We start from the raw sequence: 18,944 nt of genomic DNA, 5'->3' as shown, positions 1-18,944 counted from the left end.
CGAGCAGTCATACAGGGACATTTTAATTGCTCTTGTCACCATGTCAGTAAGAAGGCAGCCTTTCAAATGTCAGTCTACCCATGCCATGACCCCAAAGCCGTGCTACAATTAAACCTTCCACTCCAACAGCCCTTACGCCACAGTCTATCCACACCGCTAAAGAAGCCTCTTCTCTGTTTATTATTTTCATTTGGGATAAATGACCTACCCAGCTGTGATTTCCATAAGGCTATGTATTTTTACATGCGCGCACACACATGCTATTTAACAGTGGGGGACTGGGAAGGGCTTCTTATTAAAAAATGAAGGGACGATGCTAGAGGAGCAGTGGGGTTGGCACTGGCCGTCCCCTCGCAGCCACGCCAGGAATGTCCATTAATGTCACCGGCAGCTCCAGGCCCAGGACAAATGGAGCCCCAGCCCCACCTCTGCGCTTCACGCTCTAGTATTCCCACACCAGATCCTCTAATTAATATCAATTAGGGTTGAACACGAGGATCACCAGCACCAAAGAGCCCAGCAGAAGTGGGAAGCTAAAGCCTTTTCTATTTTACCTAAAATGATGGCTTACAACTGGCCTCACTGTGAGCTGGTTTGGAACTTAATTAAAAAACCAACATTATTCATTTTTTCCCAATCCCAAGCACAGATCTCAATGAGACGCACAAGAAACCAGTAAAATTTCTTATGGCTTTGAAGATAAAAGCAAATTGAACTAAGCAAATGTCATATTTAATATTTTCCCCTCCAGCACAGAACTACTTCTCAGTTAAACAAATAAATACATGAATATTTGCAAACAATGTTGATCTCCAAATATAGTTTGTAAAAGTAAACACTCTGAATACACTTAAACTTAAGAGTTAAACAGGATAATCCACCATTTCAGAAAACCTTTCTGGGCTCAAGTTAACTCATTCACAGAGCAGCAAGAGAAGCGTATTCACTTGCTCCAACAGATTTACAGCCCCAGTGGTTTCAATTAGCTTTGAAACTAGAAGATGACTCTGGACCTTGTATTTTTCATGGATGCAACAGAATTCCTTTTTCCTTTAATTCTCCACGATGCGGAAGGCTGGAGCCCAGCCCTCGTCCCCCACAGCAACTAAAGCACTTCGAGCCCAGCAGCCCCCGCTGGGCGGGGGGCAGTGGTTTAATGGGATCACACACTCGGAGACGCACCAGAAATGCACATTTTGGACACGCTCTCCTTCCCCAGCGTGTGCCTTCACCCAGCTACTTACTGTGAGATCCTTCTCGGGCAGCTGATGCGTTTGGCAATAGCCGGACACTAATTACTGTTCTACCCGTGAACTGGAGCGGGGAGGCGCGGACGGGACACGCCAGGCCGACGGGACACGCCAGGCCGACGGGACACGCCAGGCCGACGGGACACGCCAGGCCGACGGGACACGCCAGCTGAGGCAAGTCTACTCCAACCAAGAAACTCTCAAAAACCTCAGCCCAAGAAGAGAAAAGGAGTGGTGTTCTTGAACCCTCCTGCTGTCAAATATCCCTTGAGTGAAGGGACATAAAGACCTTCCCTCCATAACTACTGTAAATTCACCATTCGAGAGAGGAGAGCAAATGGAATTTTATTGCTTTCTTGCCCCAGCCACTCATTCCTCTTGTCAAGCGCCACATGAACCCCCCTGAGCTTCAGTGTCATCTCCTCTGGATGACCCACTTGAGTAAAACAACTCAGTTCTTGAGGAAAAGCAGCCTTCCAGCTACAGCCAAGACACAGTATATAGAGCAATGTAAGTCAAATTTCACTATCGCATTCAAGTTCTAATAAAAATGATTCAAAAATTGGAAGTTTCAGACTTGGAAGCACTTCTGCCAACAACAGGTCCCTGGAAGTGCACTGGATTTCACACAATAGGGCCCTGCACACTAGTGGAACCACCATTAACAAAACCCTGACAAAGGATTCCTAGGAAGAAAACTATTTCTAGGACCATTATCTTTTTTAAACTCAACTGGATGTCTCTGCAGACAGACCTTTCCACCAGCGTGTGATCTCTTTCTGCCGTAAGTCACAAACGCAGCAATTAGGGCCTATTTCAGGAGAAAAAATACATATTTTAACAAGAAGCCAAAGTTTTGTTTGTGACACAAGCTGTACCATTCAACTACTGGACCAGTTTAGGAGGAATCCTGAAGTACTAAGGACAACGGTACTACATTATTGGGGCCTACACAACTGTCACACGCAATCCCAGGTGACCAACCATGAGCAGAAGTCACCAGTACTTGTACATCTTGAGGCGGATGACGAGCCAAGGGGTCAGGCTACAATTCGCTTTGTATCTTGGTATAATTATACAAGAGATCAAAGAGCTCTCAGAAGAGAAACAGTCATGCAATCTCAATTATGGAGTCAATAGCTGTGACTCCATAATCCTCGTCAAAAAGACTGTACATATGGCACATCTGGTTCCAATGTAGGATTAGAAATGCATCCTTCCATATTACCAAAAGTTCATATTTTAAAGGAACTTTAATGTAGCTGTCACAGTGTGCCTGTGACAGGATGACAATTAAACTAAATCAATTAGCCGGCTATATATGCATGCAAAATATATAAGGCAATAAATTGTGAATATTTTCAAGCATTCAGAACAGCTCCATCAGGATGACAGTAAGAAGCCTCGCGGGAACAGTGCTTTTAAACATACTTAAACCTATTTACAGTTTTATAACATACTAAAACTGCAGACTAATTTTTAGTTAATGGCTTGCTAATTGCTGAGCTGTGGTGAGCAGGACACCTTGAGTAAGAAGAGGAATGCTGTCCTACTGTCATTGCAGCTGGGCAGACCTCAGGGACTGAAAACTGAAGAGTTTTGTGAACAGCAAACTACCTCCGACAATAGATTGTTTTCTTCCTTTCAGAAAGCAAACTGTCTTTGTGGAAGAAAACGCATTTCACTAAGCTAAATTCAGAGTTTTTGACCTTCAGCTCTTGTACTTTAAACCTATGTTTAGTTTGGCTAGTTGAACTTCTTTCCTAGAAAATATATATACGTGAAAGGTAGAACATATGTAAAAAGCTTGACTCACAAAAATGGTGACAGTAAAAAAATTAAAAGCACATGTATTTACTCTTTGCATTGGTAACATACATGTATGTACCAGTATTAATGAGAACCTCTTTCTTTGGACACATTGTCTCCAAAAAAAGCACAATAAAAATAACTTCCATCAACCACACCTGCACGCTGAACGTGAAGCGATTCTGCTCATCAAACACAAACACTTCCATCAATACTTTACTCCTTTTCCTTACTTCTAGAGACTCCCAAACAATTTTTCCTCCTCTAAATACAACGCTGGTGCAACCTAAAAACTCATTGTTAGCTTTTCCCATACACACATCTTCTACACCCTTTAGCACCCCACCTAAAACGCAGTATTCTCCACTTGCAAGTTAATTTTTCCTGAGACACAAGAAGTCCAGGCTCTGACAATAAAACTGGTGGCTAACAAAGCAAAGAGCCTGCAGGAGGCTTGGTGGCCCTGCTCTGCTTGTGCTTTCAGAGCCACATTCCTTGCTGGGCAGCACAGATTCCAATCTCCCCATCTCTCAGGTTACTTTTCCACTGATGAAGCTTTCAGGGCTTGATCCAAGGCTCACGGAAGTCAATGGGAGCCTCTCAGTAAACACCAATAAGCTCCGGATCATACCCTGAAACACTATGAGGACCATATCTAGGGATTGTTCAGTTTGTTTACCTCCCATCATGCCTTTTTGTTTAAAGAGACAACATTTAAAAAGAAAAAAAAAAAAAGCAACTTAAACATTTCCTCCAGCCCGGCTTTACGCGGGAGGGCTGAGGAAAGAGGGTGACAGCGACCAAGTGCGGGAAGAGCCCGGGCAAGTGACACGTGCGGTAACTCTTCCAGAGAAAGTCACGCGTTGTTAGCAAAGAGCAAATAAATAGCAAAACGCTCTTCACAGACTTCTCCTTTCCCGAATTCCTCTGCCAAAATGTCACAGACCAACTCGTGCACCAGTCGGGGTTCACAAGCTTGTGCCCCCTGCCAGGGTGCTGGGCTGTGCCCAGAGATTCTGCGGGTTCTGTCCTACCCGTCCTGCCCAGCCGCCAGCGGACAGGTCCCCTCACTCCTCTGCCTTTTGTCCCAGCACCAACTTTGCTCTGCAGCTCCCAACTTCATCAAAGCTCTGAGGGAAACCACCCACGGGGCAGCCCCTTGGAGCAGCATTAGGGCAAAGCAAACCCCTTCCTTTGCACAACCGTCCCTCGGGAGGGAGCGAGGGATGGAGAAAGAGCTCTGGGCTGCCTCCGTTCCCGAGCGCGGGGGCGGTGGGGGCAGCGCGGGAGCTGACATACCCTGGCGCTGGAGAGCCTGCACACCGCCCGGTGCTGGCAGCCGTGCTGGAGTCCCGAGCTGCTGCCGCCCCCGGAGTATTTCTGCTTCACCATCCAGTCCTCCAGCCCTCTGCGAGCCAGGGAGGCGTTCACCGCGAAACTATCACCTAGAAAACAGGAGACAATGCCGCCGCTGAGCCGCCCGCTGAGCTCGCCCGGCCCCGCGGCCACCCCCGGGCACCCCCGGGCACCCCCGGGCCGGGAGCGAGCGAACCGCGGCGGCAAGTTGCGGGGCGAGGGGCAGGGGCGGGGGGCAGCCGTGCAAAGTTGCCGGCAGTGAGGAGCCATCCCTACCTTCTGGACTTTCTCTGGGCTTACAAACGGCAGCTAGGCAGATCCGGAGGAAAGTGTGTGGGGGAAATAATAAAGGAAGATCATTAGACACCAGTATAAAAGCACAGCGACAAACCGAGCAAAACCCGAATCGGGGGAAGGGGCGAGGGAAGCAGCAAGTGAAAGGAACTAACCATGTTTCGAGTGAAGTTTCCCCATCTCTCTGCATTGATCTGCAATTACGATTCATTTGAGTGTTTTCAGGAGGGTCAGGTTCGCTCGTCGTTATTTTTGTAGATGTATAAAATCCCAGCGCGTTTAGAAATCCATGTGCTCCGCTTCTCCCTGCGAACGCACAAGCGAGATGAAACCTCAGCTCCGGGCCGGCGTCCCCCTCTCGGCTCCAGCCTTCCTCCTCTCCCCGCTCTTGCCCAAAGACAGAGGCGGTTACAAAAGACCTTACTTCACCCACCGGGGAACATGATTGACACCTCATTGAGATTAGACCACTTGCAGGCAGCCTCCGCCTTCCCATTGGGCCGCGGCGGCGGATGAAAGGGCCGAGTGAGCCTTTTGGAGGCTCCAAAAAGAAAAAAAAAAGGGAAGAAAGGAAGAAAAAAAAAAGGGGGGGAAAAAAAAAAGAAAAAGGAGCAGCCGGGGCGCGTTTCACTTCCAGCCAGGCACGGGCGGCCCCGCGCCGCGCAGCCCCGGCGGACAATGCGCTGCCCCGGCCCCCGCCTCCCGGCCCGGGCTGGGGCTCCGGGGCCGCCCCCCGGTCATCGCCCCGGGGCTGCCCCCGTGTCCGCGGAGCAGCGGCTGTTCGGCCGGGCCGGGGTCCCCGCCCAAGCGCCGCTCTGCAGCTGCCGCCCGGCCCGCCCGTGGGGCTGCGGGGGCTCCGGACACCCCGCGCGGCTGCGTGATGGTGGAAAACTGCCCTCCGGCCCCCCCGCGCTCGGGTGCGGGGAGCAGCGCTCCTGAACCCCTCCTGTGCCCCTCTTGTCCCCTTTCTGCCCCCTCTTGTACCCCTCCTGTCCCGCTCCTGCCCCCCTCCTGTCCTGCTCCTGTCCCGCTCCGGTCCCCCTTCTGTCCCGCTCCTGTCCCCCTCCTGTCCTGCTCCTGTCCTCCTTCTTTCCCCCTTCTGTCTCCTCTTGTCCCCCTCCTGTCCCGCTCCTGCCCCCTCTTGACCCTCTTCCATCCCCCTCCTGTCCCCCTTCTGTCCCACTCCTGTCCCCCTTCTGTCCCACTCCTGTCCCCCTCTTGTCCTCCTTCTGTTCTGCTCCTGTGCCCCTCCTGCCCTCTCTTGTCCCCCTCTTGTCCCCCTTCTGTCCCACTCCTGTGCCCCACCTGTGCCCCTCTTGTCCCTCTCCTGTCCCCCTCCTGTGCCCCTCTTGTCCCTCTCCTGTCCCCCTCCTGTCCCCCCTTAGCGGTATCTCAGTTGCAAAGGAAGGCGGCACGTCTGGAAAAGCAGTTGCTGTACTCAGTCCTGCAAACTGTTTGTCACGGGCACCTCCGCGCACACCCCACCGAAACCACTGTGAATGCCAAAATGCAGTTTTCAGGGGCAGATCCGGAACCCTTTGTCAGTGATTCAAAATGTTGGCAGCAGGAGGACAAAGTATCTATCAGCTTTGTTATTATTACTACCATTCATTGAGTAGATGAGATTTAAAAATAATCTCCCCTTCCGTAGTTTAGGAATGGTATATTTCTTACATATAGAAAAAACTAAAAGGAAACTTTCTGTTTCATAAAGACAATTCTCACAGTCATTAAAAAATTGTTTCCTTCCTTTGGCTGGTCATTATTTTTTCTGTTTATGAAAATCACATCTCCCTTGAGATCCTTGTAGTTCAACTAGGAGAGATAAAAGGGAGCGCGTAGCAGATTCAGAACAAGAAAAAATGAAGGCTTCTGAGAATTTCACTCCAGAAACTACTAGTCAAACTATGTAGGGATTGACCCAGATGGGCCTGGGCCAAAAACTTCAAGGCCACATCTGTGCTTTCAAATCCATACGTTTCAAGCACAGGGAGGAAGGAGTTGGACTTGGGAGCCCATCTGAAACCAGATTCAAAGCACATGCAGTAACACTCCTGCGGGGAATTGGGGCGAGCAGAGGAGGGTCAGCCTTGGAGCTCGTTTTGAGAAGGAATTCCAAAGCACATGGATGTGGTGAAGGGCTGGTATGAACCGGCCAGTGGAAAGCCATTAAATGAACCATTTAAAGCCAAATTGTTCTTTGGATGACTGCAAAGTCATTTCTCATGTTATTTCAACTATTTATCTGTCTAGCAAAGAAAACACTCGCGTTGTGAAATGCAGCCATTGCAACAGCATCAATTGCTTGTCAAATAGCTAATAACATGCATCTTTCTTGAATCTCTTTTTTACGCATTTTAATAATTTATTTGGCCCATTTTTTATGTTGTGTATTTAAAGTGACATATTTGTTCCTTTGAAGATTGCTTCTTGTTTTGGGGAGGGGAAGGAGGGGCAGAAAGTGCTGCAGATGAAGCAGACTCCTTGGGGCATGAGCCTCACCTAGACTGAACACTTGTAAAAACTCTCCGATGCATATAAGGGAATTGGAAATTGAAATACCAATTTCATTTTCTCCGCAGCTTGCCGTATAGTCGGGTACCCTTTTTAACTTCATCAGCAAATGGTTTATTTGAGATATCATTTGTCTCCTCTGTTTATGAGTTCTGCTTTCACACGTGCAACTTTAGTTGGAGTTTAAAGCCCTTTTTCATCACAGTCAGTGATGGACGCTGCAAATCCAAGGTTTTCACAGCACAGCAAATCTGCCAGAAGAATCCCAAATGTCAGCGACTCTGCAGACAACGCTTGGGCACAGGAGGAGCAAAAATACATGCTGGTTACACGTAATTACTAAGTAGTAATTACAACTGCAGCTATTTCTTCCTCCACCTGACAGAAAGTTTCAGCTCCTCTGAAAGGGCCAAATCCTGAGATTCTCAGCGTGTTTGTGCTCAGACAAATTCCAGCTGATTTCAGGAGGATCCAGCGTGGTGTAACAACTAAACCCGGACCTCAGGATTTGACTCAGTAGAATTATAATGATCCTCAAAAGTACAGGGACTTGGAGGCACACAAAGCCTTTTGTTTTTCCTTCCACGGAGCCAGAAGTACGTTAAGTAGTGACGTCTAGTAAAATATCAGAGTAAAGTACACCATTCATAAAACTGTACTGATGATTAAAGGGTCTCTAATTCAACCCAGTGACCCCAGTGGAATTCTTGAAGTCTGAAAGCCATGACGTACAGTATTATTCATTGCCCTTTCATTAGTGCTGACTACGCTCCGCTTTTTCAGAGGACGGAAAACCCTTTTGAACCTTGATATAATATAAACTAGTTGATGATAGGAAATAAATGTATCTTAGCCAAGGAACAAGTGAATAAGACCACTCTGGGAATTAATTTTCAATATTCAATAGTATAGTAAAATTAATGACGATACTTGTAATAGCAAGAGTTATATCATCTGTTAGATGTGTCCCACTGCAGGTTGTTCTGATGTCCCGACAAGGAGTGCAGTACTTCTGTGCAAGGATATCAGACAAAACATCGCATGGCTAGTTTGATTCTGTATTTGCATATTAGCCACAGAACAGCAGGCAGAAATAAATGCCCAGTGCGTGGTAAAGGGAGGGGGCAAAATACTGGAACAGGCTGCCCAGAGAGGTGGCGGATGAACCATCCCTGCAGACATCCCAGGCCAGGCTGGACGGGGCTCTGAGCAACCTGAGCTGGTGAAGATGTCCCTGTCATGGCAGGGGGCACTGGGGAGCTGGGGAGGGCCCTTCAACACAAACTGTTCTAGGATAGTAAAACACCATCGAAAAGTTTCAGATTCAACATGAACCTAAACATAAATAAACATGGTAAAAGGCCACATGAAAGCAAGTGTCCTAAACCTGGTTGTCCAGAGGCCAGGGACTGACAGATGTAGCCCAGCCCAACAAACAGCAAGAGCTGATGGGAACCAGCCCCTGTCCCGCAGACATCGCTGGACCACAGGGACAGTCTGTACAGTTGGAAAGGCCCAGCCCAGCACACCCCAGTCCAGTCCAGCACACACCAGCCCAGCCCAGCCCAGCACACACCAGCCCAGCCCAGCACACCCCAGTCCAGTCCAGCACACGCCAGCACACACCAGTCCTGTCCAGCACACACCAGTACAGTCCAGCACACACCAGCCCTGTCCAGCACACGCCAGCACACACCAGTCCTGTCCAGCACACCCCAGTCCAGTCCAGCACACACCAGTCCTGTCCAGCACACCCCAGTCCAGTCCAGCACACACCAGCACACACCAGCCCAGCCCAGCACACACCAGTACAGTCCAGCACACACCAGCACACACCAGTCCTGTCCAGCACACCCCAGTCCAGTCCAGCACACACCAGCCCAGCCCAGCACACCCCAGTCCAGTCCAGCACACACCAGCACACACCAGTCCTGTCCAGCACACCCCAGTCCTGTCCAGCACACACCAGCACACCCCAGTCCAGTCCAGCACACACCAGTCCAGTCCAGCACACGCCAGCACACACCAGTACAGTCCAGCACACCCCAGTCCAGTCCAGCACACACCAGCCCAGCCCAGCACACACCAGCCCTGCCCAGAACGCCCCAGTCCTGCCCAGCACACCAGTCCCAACCCACCCAGCTGAGAGACAAAAGGCTCAGGTGGGTGCTGAGCTCCTTCACCAAGAAGCGGCACCCAGGCCATGCCCGACCGCCGCCGGCAGAAGTGAGGGTTGAACTGTGCTTTTACAGTGGAAAAAAACAGGTAATTCTCCAAAAACTGTGCACACAGAGGCAGTAACGTGCAAACCATGCTGCTCCTCCTCTGCATGAAATAATCTGTCTATATTTTATAGAGATGTTTTAAGGAAAGCGTGCTCAGTTGTGAAAGGAGAAATACATATAATTTCGTGTTTCTAAAGACGTATCTGGTGCTCTCAGCACCACTGTCAGGGGCGATCTGAAATACATCCAGAGCTCTGAAGAGTCCCAGGACCCAGCTGGTACAACATTTTGAACCCTGTCTCTCTCAAAATCACAGAGGGGCACAAACCACATTCAGCCTCCCTTTCAACCACCTTCCAATCAATTCCCTGTACTCCATCCACAAAGAATTGCCCACAGCAACGCTACCTCTCCAACAGTTGCTTCAATTACTATCCTGCTGATGCATTTCAGGTCACCATCCTGGTCTTGCAGGTATGACTGATCCTTTCCGTAACATTTAAATTCTGTTTTGGTGACCATGAGTACTTTGATCGCTCATTCCCAAGACACACCACCGGGATGCCTTCCACAAGATGCTGTTTCAGCTTTCGGGTCTGTGTCTTTGGTACCTATGGCCTTGGCAGCTTTTTCAGCATTTTCCCCTCCGGCGTTTTAGCAATCTGGCACGTCGGCACCTACGGGCTTTAGCAACTTTGCAGCCTTGGCTTATTGCCTCAAAGCTTTGGCATGAGTCCGCACTGTGGCATCCTTTCAACTTCAAACCTCCTTGCTTCGCAGGTTTTCTTTGTTTTCTTTTCAGGATGTCAGCAGCTGCCCTGACCCTGCGGGGAAGCAGGTTCAAACAGAGCCTGTGCGGCAGCAAGATGTCTGTCACCAGCGAGCACATGCCCTGCTGGGTAAGCGTGCCATATATTGCACATGCTCAGGTACCAGCAGAAATGTTTCCAGGCCTCCTTCAGGATTATCCCTGTGCTTCTGAGAGCCTGTGATGATGGGCTGGAGAAAGCCCTGGCAAACGTCACGGCCCAGGCTGCGGAAGCACCATGTCCCCGTGCTCCAATGGATAGCGTTCACAGCAGCAAAGTATTTTCTCCTTCACCTCTCTGCAAAGCTGAGAAAATGCGTCTCGTAGAGATAGAAGGTGGGTTTAAGGAGTGATGGTTCAGCAGAGGAGCCGCTTCCCGCAAGGGCCACCAGCAGACAGCCAGAGGTTCTCCCGCCTCCATCAAAAAACTCCTATTCAGGTCGTTATCACAGCGTCTGTGATATTCTGTATTCATGGAAATGAATCCAATAAGTCTTTAAATGGACAAATCCACAACGATGATGATATAGATTTATGCCAGGTGAATCTTTGTTCTCACCACCACGCCAGCCCCAGTTTGGGTGCAGCTCAGAGACTTCTCTGTTAGAGATGTCTTGTTGTTGTGAACTGGTAATTGTCACCTGGTTTGTCCTGCAACTTCTCTCTCTTGCTACCATCTATTTCTTATAGCAAAGAAAGCTGGACCGGGGATCCCCCACCGATTTAGAAGCAACTGTCTCTCTCAATAGATTTTAATGGGTGTTGGATCTAGAATCCATTTGCTTGGAATCTGACTGCAAATCCACCAGAAAGAATTCAAAGATCATACAGGATTTCCAGGAAATGTTCTGTCAAAGTTTCCCCAAGGAAAAGACAATTCCTTCCCAGCTAAAATGAACCTGTGGTTTATTTACAAATCTGAAACACTGTGGATGTCCTTCATAAAAAAATAAAAGACAATCCTTGAGATATTTTAAAGTGTGATTTTTTTTTCTTAGGGTTTTTTTCTAGTGGATTTTATGCTGAGATGAAATTTGCTAACAACTATAGCAATATGCAGACAAAGAGGAAAAATAACTTTTGCAGGCATCGTGTACAGTGTGCTACACATGAAAAGAAGCAAAGGGAAAAGTAGTGCCATTACTTCAATAATCAGAACCTTTCCTTTAGCATCTAAGAAATGACAAGTAAGAAAGTTTTCATATAGGAGAGGGGGTTTATTTGCATTTCTTAACAATAAGGGTGGTTTATACTCCACCTGGTGTCTTTTCTCACATCATCTTTTATGGGCTTCTCTCCATGACAAGTACCTTTGTACAAAGGTTCCCTGCGCTCCCCCGGCGCTGGTTCTGAGGCTCAGGCTGCAGCATCCGCAGACAATGGAGCATTGAAAGGCAGACAGTGGGACACCTCCTTTGATCTCCTCTTCTAATAACTTGTGTACGTTTGTGTCCAAAAACAATGTTCCAAGGCTTTTCTCGGGAGTGCTGCCGCCGCCAAATGAAAAGGATCCTCGTGGCAGGGGTGGTGGAATAGTTAAACGGTGTTCAGGAGAGCAAAGGACCGGCTGGTAATGTAAACAGCGGCCTGTAAACCCCGCGCCAGGCTTTGATGGCTGAGGAGAGCCCGGCTCTGACAGCTGACAACACAGACACCGCACCGAGGGTCACCCTTAAATCATACCAGCCCCTCTTACCTTCCATATCCATTCTAGAGGACACTCATTGCACTCGGACCAAAGGAACGTGTCTGGCATTAAAGCAAACGCTGCTGTGGGATGAGGCAGCTGAGCTCCACCGCTGCTCGCTCGGTGCGGGCAGAGCTGTTGCAAACTACAAGGAGCTGGGGTTTTGTTTTCGTTTCTCGTTTGGTAACTTGCTGCTGCTTTTCTTTCTGAGACAAGGGGCTGGAGAAATAACTGGCGTGAGAGCAGAGTAAGACAAGTAACAGTCCTCACGCACGGAGCGCGCTGCTCGTGAAAGACACTGCTGGCAAAGGGACCCCCTATTAGTTACAGCCGCGGCCTGGTAAGGTCTTACACGCTCAGTTATACTGACACGTGCCGACACAGCTCTGGAAAGAGAATCAGGATCTGCACCTATATTTTGTATTTAGGTTCCACCTCTGGAACCAGCAGACTTGAAACTACAGAGCCTGACAGACACCCAGGCCTGATTTTCAACACCATCGCCCTTGCAAAACTCATGAAACGTGAAAGGCTTGAATTCAACGTGTGTTGCTGCAGCACTGCACTTCTATGTTAGTTTTGCTTGTTTTTTCATAAATAAGCACAAAGTGTTGAAGTTGTTTTGCTACAGTAAGCAGGGTTGGTGTTGTGTTTACAAATGAGTAAGTGTAAGATGTGTTTAAGCTAATAGATATCTGAAAAGGATAAAAAACATTAGTAAAACTATCTTTTAAGCTCTCTGTGAATTATAACAATTCCAAAGTGGTTTGCCAAACTCACTCGTAGCCATATCATATTGGGAAAGAAAGCTTTAAAAAATACGGCTGGACCACCATGTCGCCGTACAAATCTGGCACCAGTAACTTGCCACAAATATTTCGTCATCCTAAAATAAACTTGGCTATAAAAGAATGCCGCCTTCTGAGCACCGAGACATGCAAAGTAAACCTTGAGGTCTAGTTTTTAAAATGCTTCCACACGGAGTCTTTGGCTACTCCTGATTTTCCCCCAGATCCCCTGTGCAGGGATGTTACCTGCAGCCTTAGAAGAATTTGCATCTACCCAGCACATTGAGCATTTACAATTACACTTTTAATTTGTGTGCTGTATACGTGGCCTCTTCCCTGCACCTCCACAATGTGGCATTAATGACATAATTACTGAATTCGCATAGGCTGCGCTAGCTTGAATGAAGATAACCCACGGAGATCCACTTTGCTGCTCTGCTCCACACCCTGTGTCCTTTTGCATTGTGCATTTTCAAATACATGCCAGAAGCTACGGGAATTCTGGGATTTGCATAGGACTAACAAGCCCCCGATTCTTCTGGTGGCACTCGGCGACGTTGCCGTGGTGTTCTGAACGAGTGCCAGGCCGTGGCTGACCCGGCAGCGCTCCCGCCAAGGCCGGAGCACCAGAGCAGCTTTCCTGTTTGTCCCTGTCCCACCAGCAAAAGCTCAGAGAAGCAAAATGCCCCCGGCACGCTCCCCACAGCCCCGGGGCTGCCCCACCTGCTGCCCTCGCCTGGGGGAGATTCTCCAAACATCCCAAGGCAATCTTTCCCTCCTCTGGTATTTCGGGGCAGTGACGGGGCTGTGGGCTGGATCACCGGGGCTAATGTTGCCGCTATGCAATAATAGCCCACTCTCATATTTTCACAGAATCACAGAATCGACTGGGTTGGAAAAGACCTCAGAGATCATCGAGTCCAACCCTTGGTCCAACTCTAGTCCGTTTACTAGATCATGGCACTAAGTGCCATGTCCAATCTCAGTTTAAAAACCTCCAGGGACAGCAAGTCCACCACCTCCCTGGGCAGAATTTTCTGCAATATTTTCTCAACTAAATTTAGATTTTTAAAAAACTCAAAGAGATTCCTGAAAGCACACACTAGGTAGAACTCCTCTCCCTCCTCAGTCAATGCAGAGAAATAGGCGGTTCATGTGACCTATTTTGTATGTCTATACTAAGCTGAGATCAATAATTTTCTAAAAGTACCTATTAGGACATGATTTGTCTCATCTTAATATAGACATTTAAAATAGGTCAGATTAAAGTTCTATTGCCCTCCCTTGGCTATAAGGGGAGGCTGGGTGACTAGATCCAGTGAAGCTATTGCAGGCACCTCGAGCTGGGTGAGATACATTCCACTCCCACCCGTGCTGCGAGACTTCAGGTTCCTTTTCCCTCTGGTCTGGGAGAGAGAGATGATTCTTTAAAAATACAAAAATAACACTCCTGCATGCTACACACTGCAAAACAGCTAGCAGATCAGAGGGAACAAATTGCTGCTAAGCTGAACAAGGCTCAAGTGAGAATATACAAAAGCCCGAGAGATGACACCTTTGTCGTCATACAGAAGACAGTCAATGCATATGTCACCTATGTGTTAAGCCAAATCCACTTGTGGCTGTTGTGGAATATTTTAAGGTGTATTTTCTGTTTCTGCAAGGAGTAAAAATGTCAGCGCAGAAAGTTTCAATAACATAACATATCAATAAAAGCTTTTGTACCTGCCCTGGTCTCCGGGTCTGCTCTCCTCCCGTGCAGCCAGGAACCAGAGCCGCCCGGAGCAGCCATCCCCACCACCCCACAGCTCGGAACGTGGGACACAACAGCTCGGGCAGCTCCAGGACTACGGTTTTCCCAACCAACCAAATAAACCAGCAGGAGCACCGGCTGGCGCCGGCTCCAGGGAACGCTGGCCAAGCCAACGTAAGGGAAATCCGCTGACAGTTTCTAAATACATAGAAGCCATCTCAAACTCAAGAATTCCTCGAATAACAGCTTGTTAGAAACCAAGAGACAGCTGAGTGGAAGTATCATGATATATTAACCCTATTATTATATTCTTCCCCAGATGTCTGCTTTTGGTCACCGTTAGAGACCAGCATCCTGTACAGCAATTCTCAAACTACCTACCACAAAAATAAAGTGGATTGTGAGCGTTTGAGACCAACGAAGAAGTTCAATTAGTATTGTCCCCACGGAGGAGAGCAAGAAGACTCCTGCGCCGAGTTCAACTAAGCCACTGAGCTGGTCTGGAGACTCCATACTGATTTCAAGAGACCCGTGAGGTACAATTCATTCTCTTTATGTCTGAGCAGCTGTACAATAATACCCACATTAGTAAAATAAAATCTTGTTTCATAAGACAGTTTCCTCACTTGTTCTGAGTATTTCCTACTGAGAGAGGGAAGGCATTAATAAAACTGGATTTCACATTCTCTAAATGAGCATAAATCTCTATGGAAAAAGAATATACTTCAGCTCTTCCCCACTGCTGGATTATTGTTGAATACCCCATGGTTCTCCACAAATTCTTTTCTGTAGCACAAACCAATGAGATGGATAATGTAACTTTTGTTTATAAATCCTGCATCCTCTCTACTATAAAGTCTCCTATTCTAATAGCTAATATTTCACACAACCGAAACATATACTCAGAATTACGGCACACTGGCAAATAGTTTAAACATATCAGTCTTAAACCAGGTCGAACAGCGTTAACAACCTGAAGGATGACATAGCCTCATCCTGTTTGTTAATGGAGATGTTAAACAGCGTTTGGCTCCTGTACCAGTTCCCCAAGTGCCCCACTGGTGACTGGCCCCCAGCTGCGCTTGATCCCGCTGAGCCCAACTTGATTGCACTTGATCTTGCTGAGCCCACGGCTGAGCCCAGCAGTTCAGATCAAGATCAACAAGATCTGCTGTGACATCCACCTTTCATGATGGAATCCTATCAGGTCTGTCAGGGATTATTTCCCCCCTTCGCTGACCACTCTGAGTCACCTTCTGTCCTCAGCATGCTCGGAAATGGTTTCCAGGATCATTTGCTCCATCACCTTCCCTGGAATCAAGGTGAAGCAGACTGGCCTGGAACTTCTCACATCCTCCTTTTTGCCTTTCTTGAAGAAATGAGTCACATTTGTTTTGTTTCAGTCCTCAGGAACCTTCCTCAACAGCCATGACCTTCCAGGGACACCAGCCAGCTCCCTTGGGAGCACATCCCATCGGCTCCCGCAGACCTGGGAACAGCTCGTGTCTCTAAATCTCACCTGACCCGACACTCTTCCCCCGAGGGTGAGTCTCCACCGCTCCAGGCTCCCACTGGACTCAGGAACCTGGGACATCGAGTACCTTGGTGTTCTCTGTGTCCTCTGTCACCGGGCCAGGTGCCTCATTCAGCAGCAGAAACACCTTTGCCCATCCAATACACTTGCAGGAGCCCTTCTCATGGAATCATAGAACCATTTTGGGTGGAAGAAGACCTTCAAGACCTTCAAGTCCAACCATAACCGAGCCCTGGCACTAACCCATGTCCTGAGAACCTCATGTCCGTCTGTCCAGCCCTCCAGGGATGGTGACTCCAGCACTGCCCTGGGCAGCCTGTTCCAATGCCCCACAGCCCTTTGGGGGAGAAATTGTTCCCCACATCCAACCTCAACCTCCCCTGGCGCAACTTGAGGCCGTTTCCTCTGCTCCTGGCGCTTGTTCCTGGGGAGCAGAGCCCGACCCCCCCTGGCTCCAGGCTCCTTTCAGGCAGTTCAGAGATCAGAAGGTCTCCCCTCCGCTCCTGTTCTCCAGCTGAACCCCCCAGGTCCCTCAGCCGCTCCCATCACACTTGTGCTCCAGCCCCTCACCAGCTCCGTTCCCTTCTCTCAACTCACTCCAGCACCTCAAAGCCTTTCTTGGTGTGAGGGGCCCAAAACTGACCCCAGGATTTGAGGTTTGGCCTCCCCGGTGCCCAGCATAGGGACGGTCACTCATCATTGCCCTTCACATCCCCTGAAGTTCAGCTCCAGGGGTCCCATCCCAGACCAATCTGGGTTCCCAGGGGCTGCACCATGGAACACACCTGGAGTTTGTGTCTGGAGCCCCTTCCAAACGTCACGTACCCATCTCAGAGTAAACCTGGGAAGGTCTTCTGTGTACAAACTGGCAGAGGAGACTGATTTTGCAAGGACCACAAAACACCCCAGCCATCCCAGCTGCCACTTTAGCAACGAAAATAACCCAGATGTGATTCCCTGTTCATTTCAAGTAAATATTACAAGCGAATAGAAGAGTTTAGAACTGCTACAACGGTCCAAGTCTTTGTCAAGCTTATAGCTGAGATCAGAGTAACTTTCTGCTTTGTAGGAAAATCCAAAACTATTTTTGACATCATTCAGATGGAGGAGAGGAAAAAAGCTCTTGAACTTTTCATACATTTTTTAGATGTTCTTTTTGGGTTGAAACTGATCATTCTGCTTTTTCTATTTTGCTTTTTCCGTTTCTGCTTTTTCTATTACAAAGCACAGTTTGTGTTCTTAATTTTAAACAATGGGCTAAAAAGCTCCTTTACAAGGTCAAAATGTTCTATTCCAAAAATATAAAGAACTTCTGTTTCAAGTCTATTCAAATATCCTGCTCCAATATTTTTAATACATAGAAAATTGTCCAAAGTGAAGCATTTCTATGGATTGCCATTTTGCATTGAAAAGCTGTTCCACAATAAATTTTCTGACCAGTTCCAATTTGAAACATGAGAGAATACAGGGATTATATTTACAAGTGCTTTTGTATCTTCAATGGTATTACTCATCCCTTTCATCTCCTAAGGGCAAAGATGACTCAGAAAATCACGACTGAAAGTCCAGGCCCTAGATATAGCAAACAGAGTTATAATATTTATTATTTTATCACATTTTAAAGATTTAAGATATCATCTGGAAAAAAACACTTTCCAATTCTGATTCATCTGACTCTTTTTTTCTCTTACCTAAGTTCATCTTCCCAGTGATTTTAGTGACGAATGTTGGCATATTTGAGATATTTTTATATGGAAGGTGCTTACAGTTGCTTTGTTAGACCACCAGGACTTCTTGCCCACGAGAGATGCCAAAGTGAATCATAGTTCGTGTGCTAACGCTGAGTTAACAGCCACAACGTGCAGCATCCAGACTGACCCTCAACAAGAATTCTGTCCCCAGCAGAACCTACAAACGGTACAGACATAATCCTATTCAAAAGTTCAAATAATATACAAGAAAACAAAACAAAAGGAATCTAAAGTATGTGCGTGCAGTCCCTCTGACACCACCACGTGTCATTACAGCCGAGCTTTCTGGTCCAGCCTCACCTATATCCACATCCCTGAGCTCTTTCCTTTCTATATTCGACATAGATTTTGAGTATGGGATGAGCATCTGACCTTCAAAAAAAAAAAAAATCTTAAATTCAGAATATATAAAATAGGCTGCTTGGCCATTCTTCTTCTTTCTAAAGGAGATTAAATGCAGTTGAAGAAACTACGCGGCATTCAGAACCTGGACCCTTTGGAAGAAAGGGTGACATTTTCTCCAAAAGAAAAGTCTACAGACCGGGACTTTTCAACTGTTTCAGTACAAAAGAGCCAAATATAAAGAGCAGGGAACCATTCTGTACTTTCAGAATAATGTGAAAAAGACAACCCAAGAGAGCTTTAATACCTGAAATGCTCTTAAATCCTAAAGAAAGACTTTTTGTAATTCGATATCAAAAGGGGAAAGGGAAATAGCCCAACACAGCGCTTTCCTTTTTTATTTATTTTTTTCAACACGATATGGATGTGGAAAGTATGTTAATTCTTGTATTCTCAGAGGAAAATAAATAGCATAAACAGGCAGGCGGGAGAGGCAGAATGGTTGAAAGAAGGGAGAACCCGCGGCTGGCCGCAGCTCTGGGAAGGCTCAGCCTGCCTCTGCAAGCCCAGGACCCTCCGTTGCTGCCAACGCTCGTTTCTGCTGCATTCTGCACCAACTCCACCGAACGCAAACACAATTAGAGCATTCAGCACCAGACGGTAGGAGATCCCCTTTGATGTCGGGATAAAATGAGGATATGCGCGGTTTTGTCCAAAATGACAACCATCCCAGGTTTACTAATGGGTATCTAATAGAAAAAGAGGACTTTATGATGCTCATTAATTACCAAACTGTCATGCGCTTCTGGCAGAAAGAAAGTAATCCCCTTCTC

General features: G+C 47.7%; 1 protein-coding gene across 2 annotated transcripts in view; it reads right to left on the bottom strand.

The window, feature by feature from the left end:
* NKD1 (NKD inhibitor of WNT signaling pathway 1) overlaps positions 1-18,944 on the bottom strand; it is a 268,072-nt gene that overhangs the window by 97,547 nt on the left and 151,581 nt on the right. Inside the window, exons 5-7 of one of the 2 annotated variants that reach the window (XM_082062625.1) lie at positions 4,865-5,015; positions 4,692-4,724; positions 4,359-4,504 (exon numbers count right to left, since the gene is read on the bottom strand). In XM_082062625.1, the coding sequence (XP_081918751.1) occupies positions 4,359-4,504; positions 4,692-4,724; positions 4,865-4,889 (204 nt within the window). In that variant the 5' untranslated portion in view covers positions 4,890-5,015. Of the gene's footprint in view, positions 1-4,358; positions 4,531-4,691; positions 4,725-4,864; positions 5,016-18,944 lie in introns of those variants that run through there. The other variant, XM_082062626.1, reaches the window with a different exon arrangement.

Source organism: Streptopelia decaocto (genome assembly GCF_964273445.1).
Source record: "Streptopelia decaocto genome assembly, chromosome: 11".
Taxonomy (NCBI): Eukaryota; Metazoa; Chordata; class Aves; order Columbiformes; family Columbidae; genus Streptopelia; species Streptopelia decaocto.
This window is presented reverse-complemented; position numbering and strand designations above follow the sequence as displayed.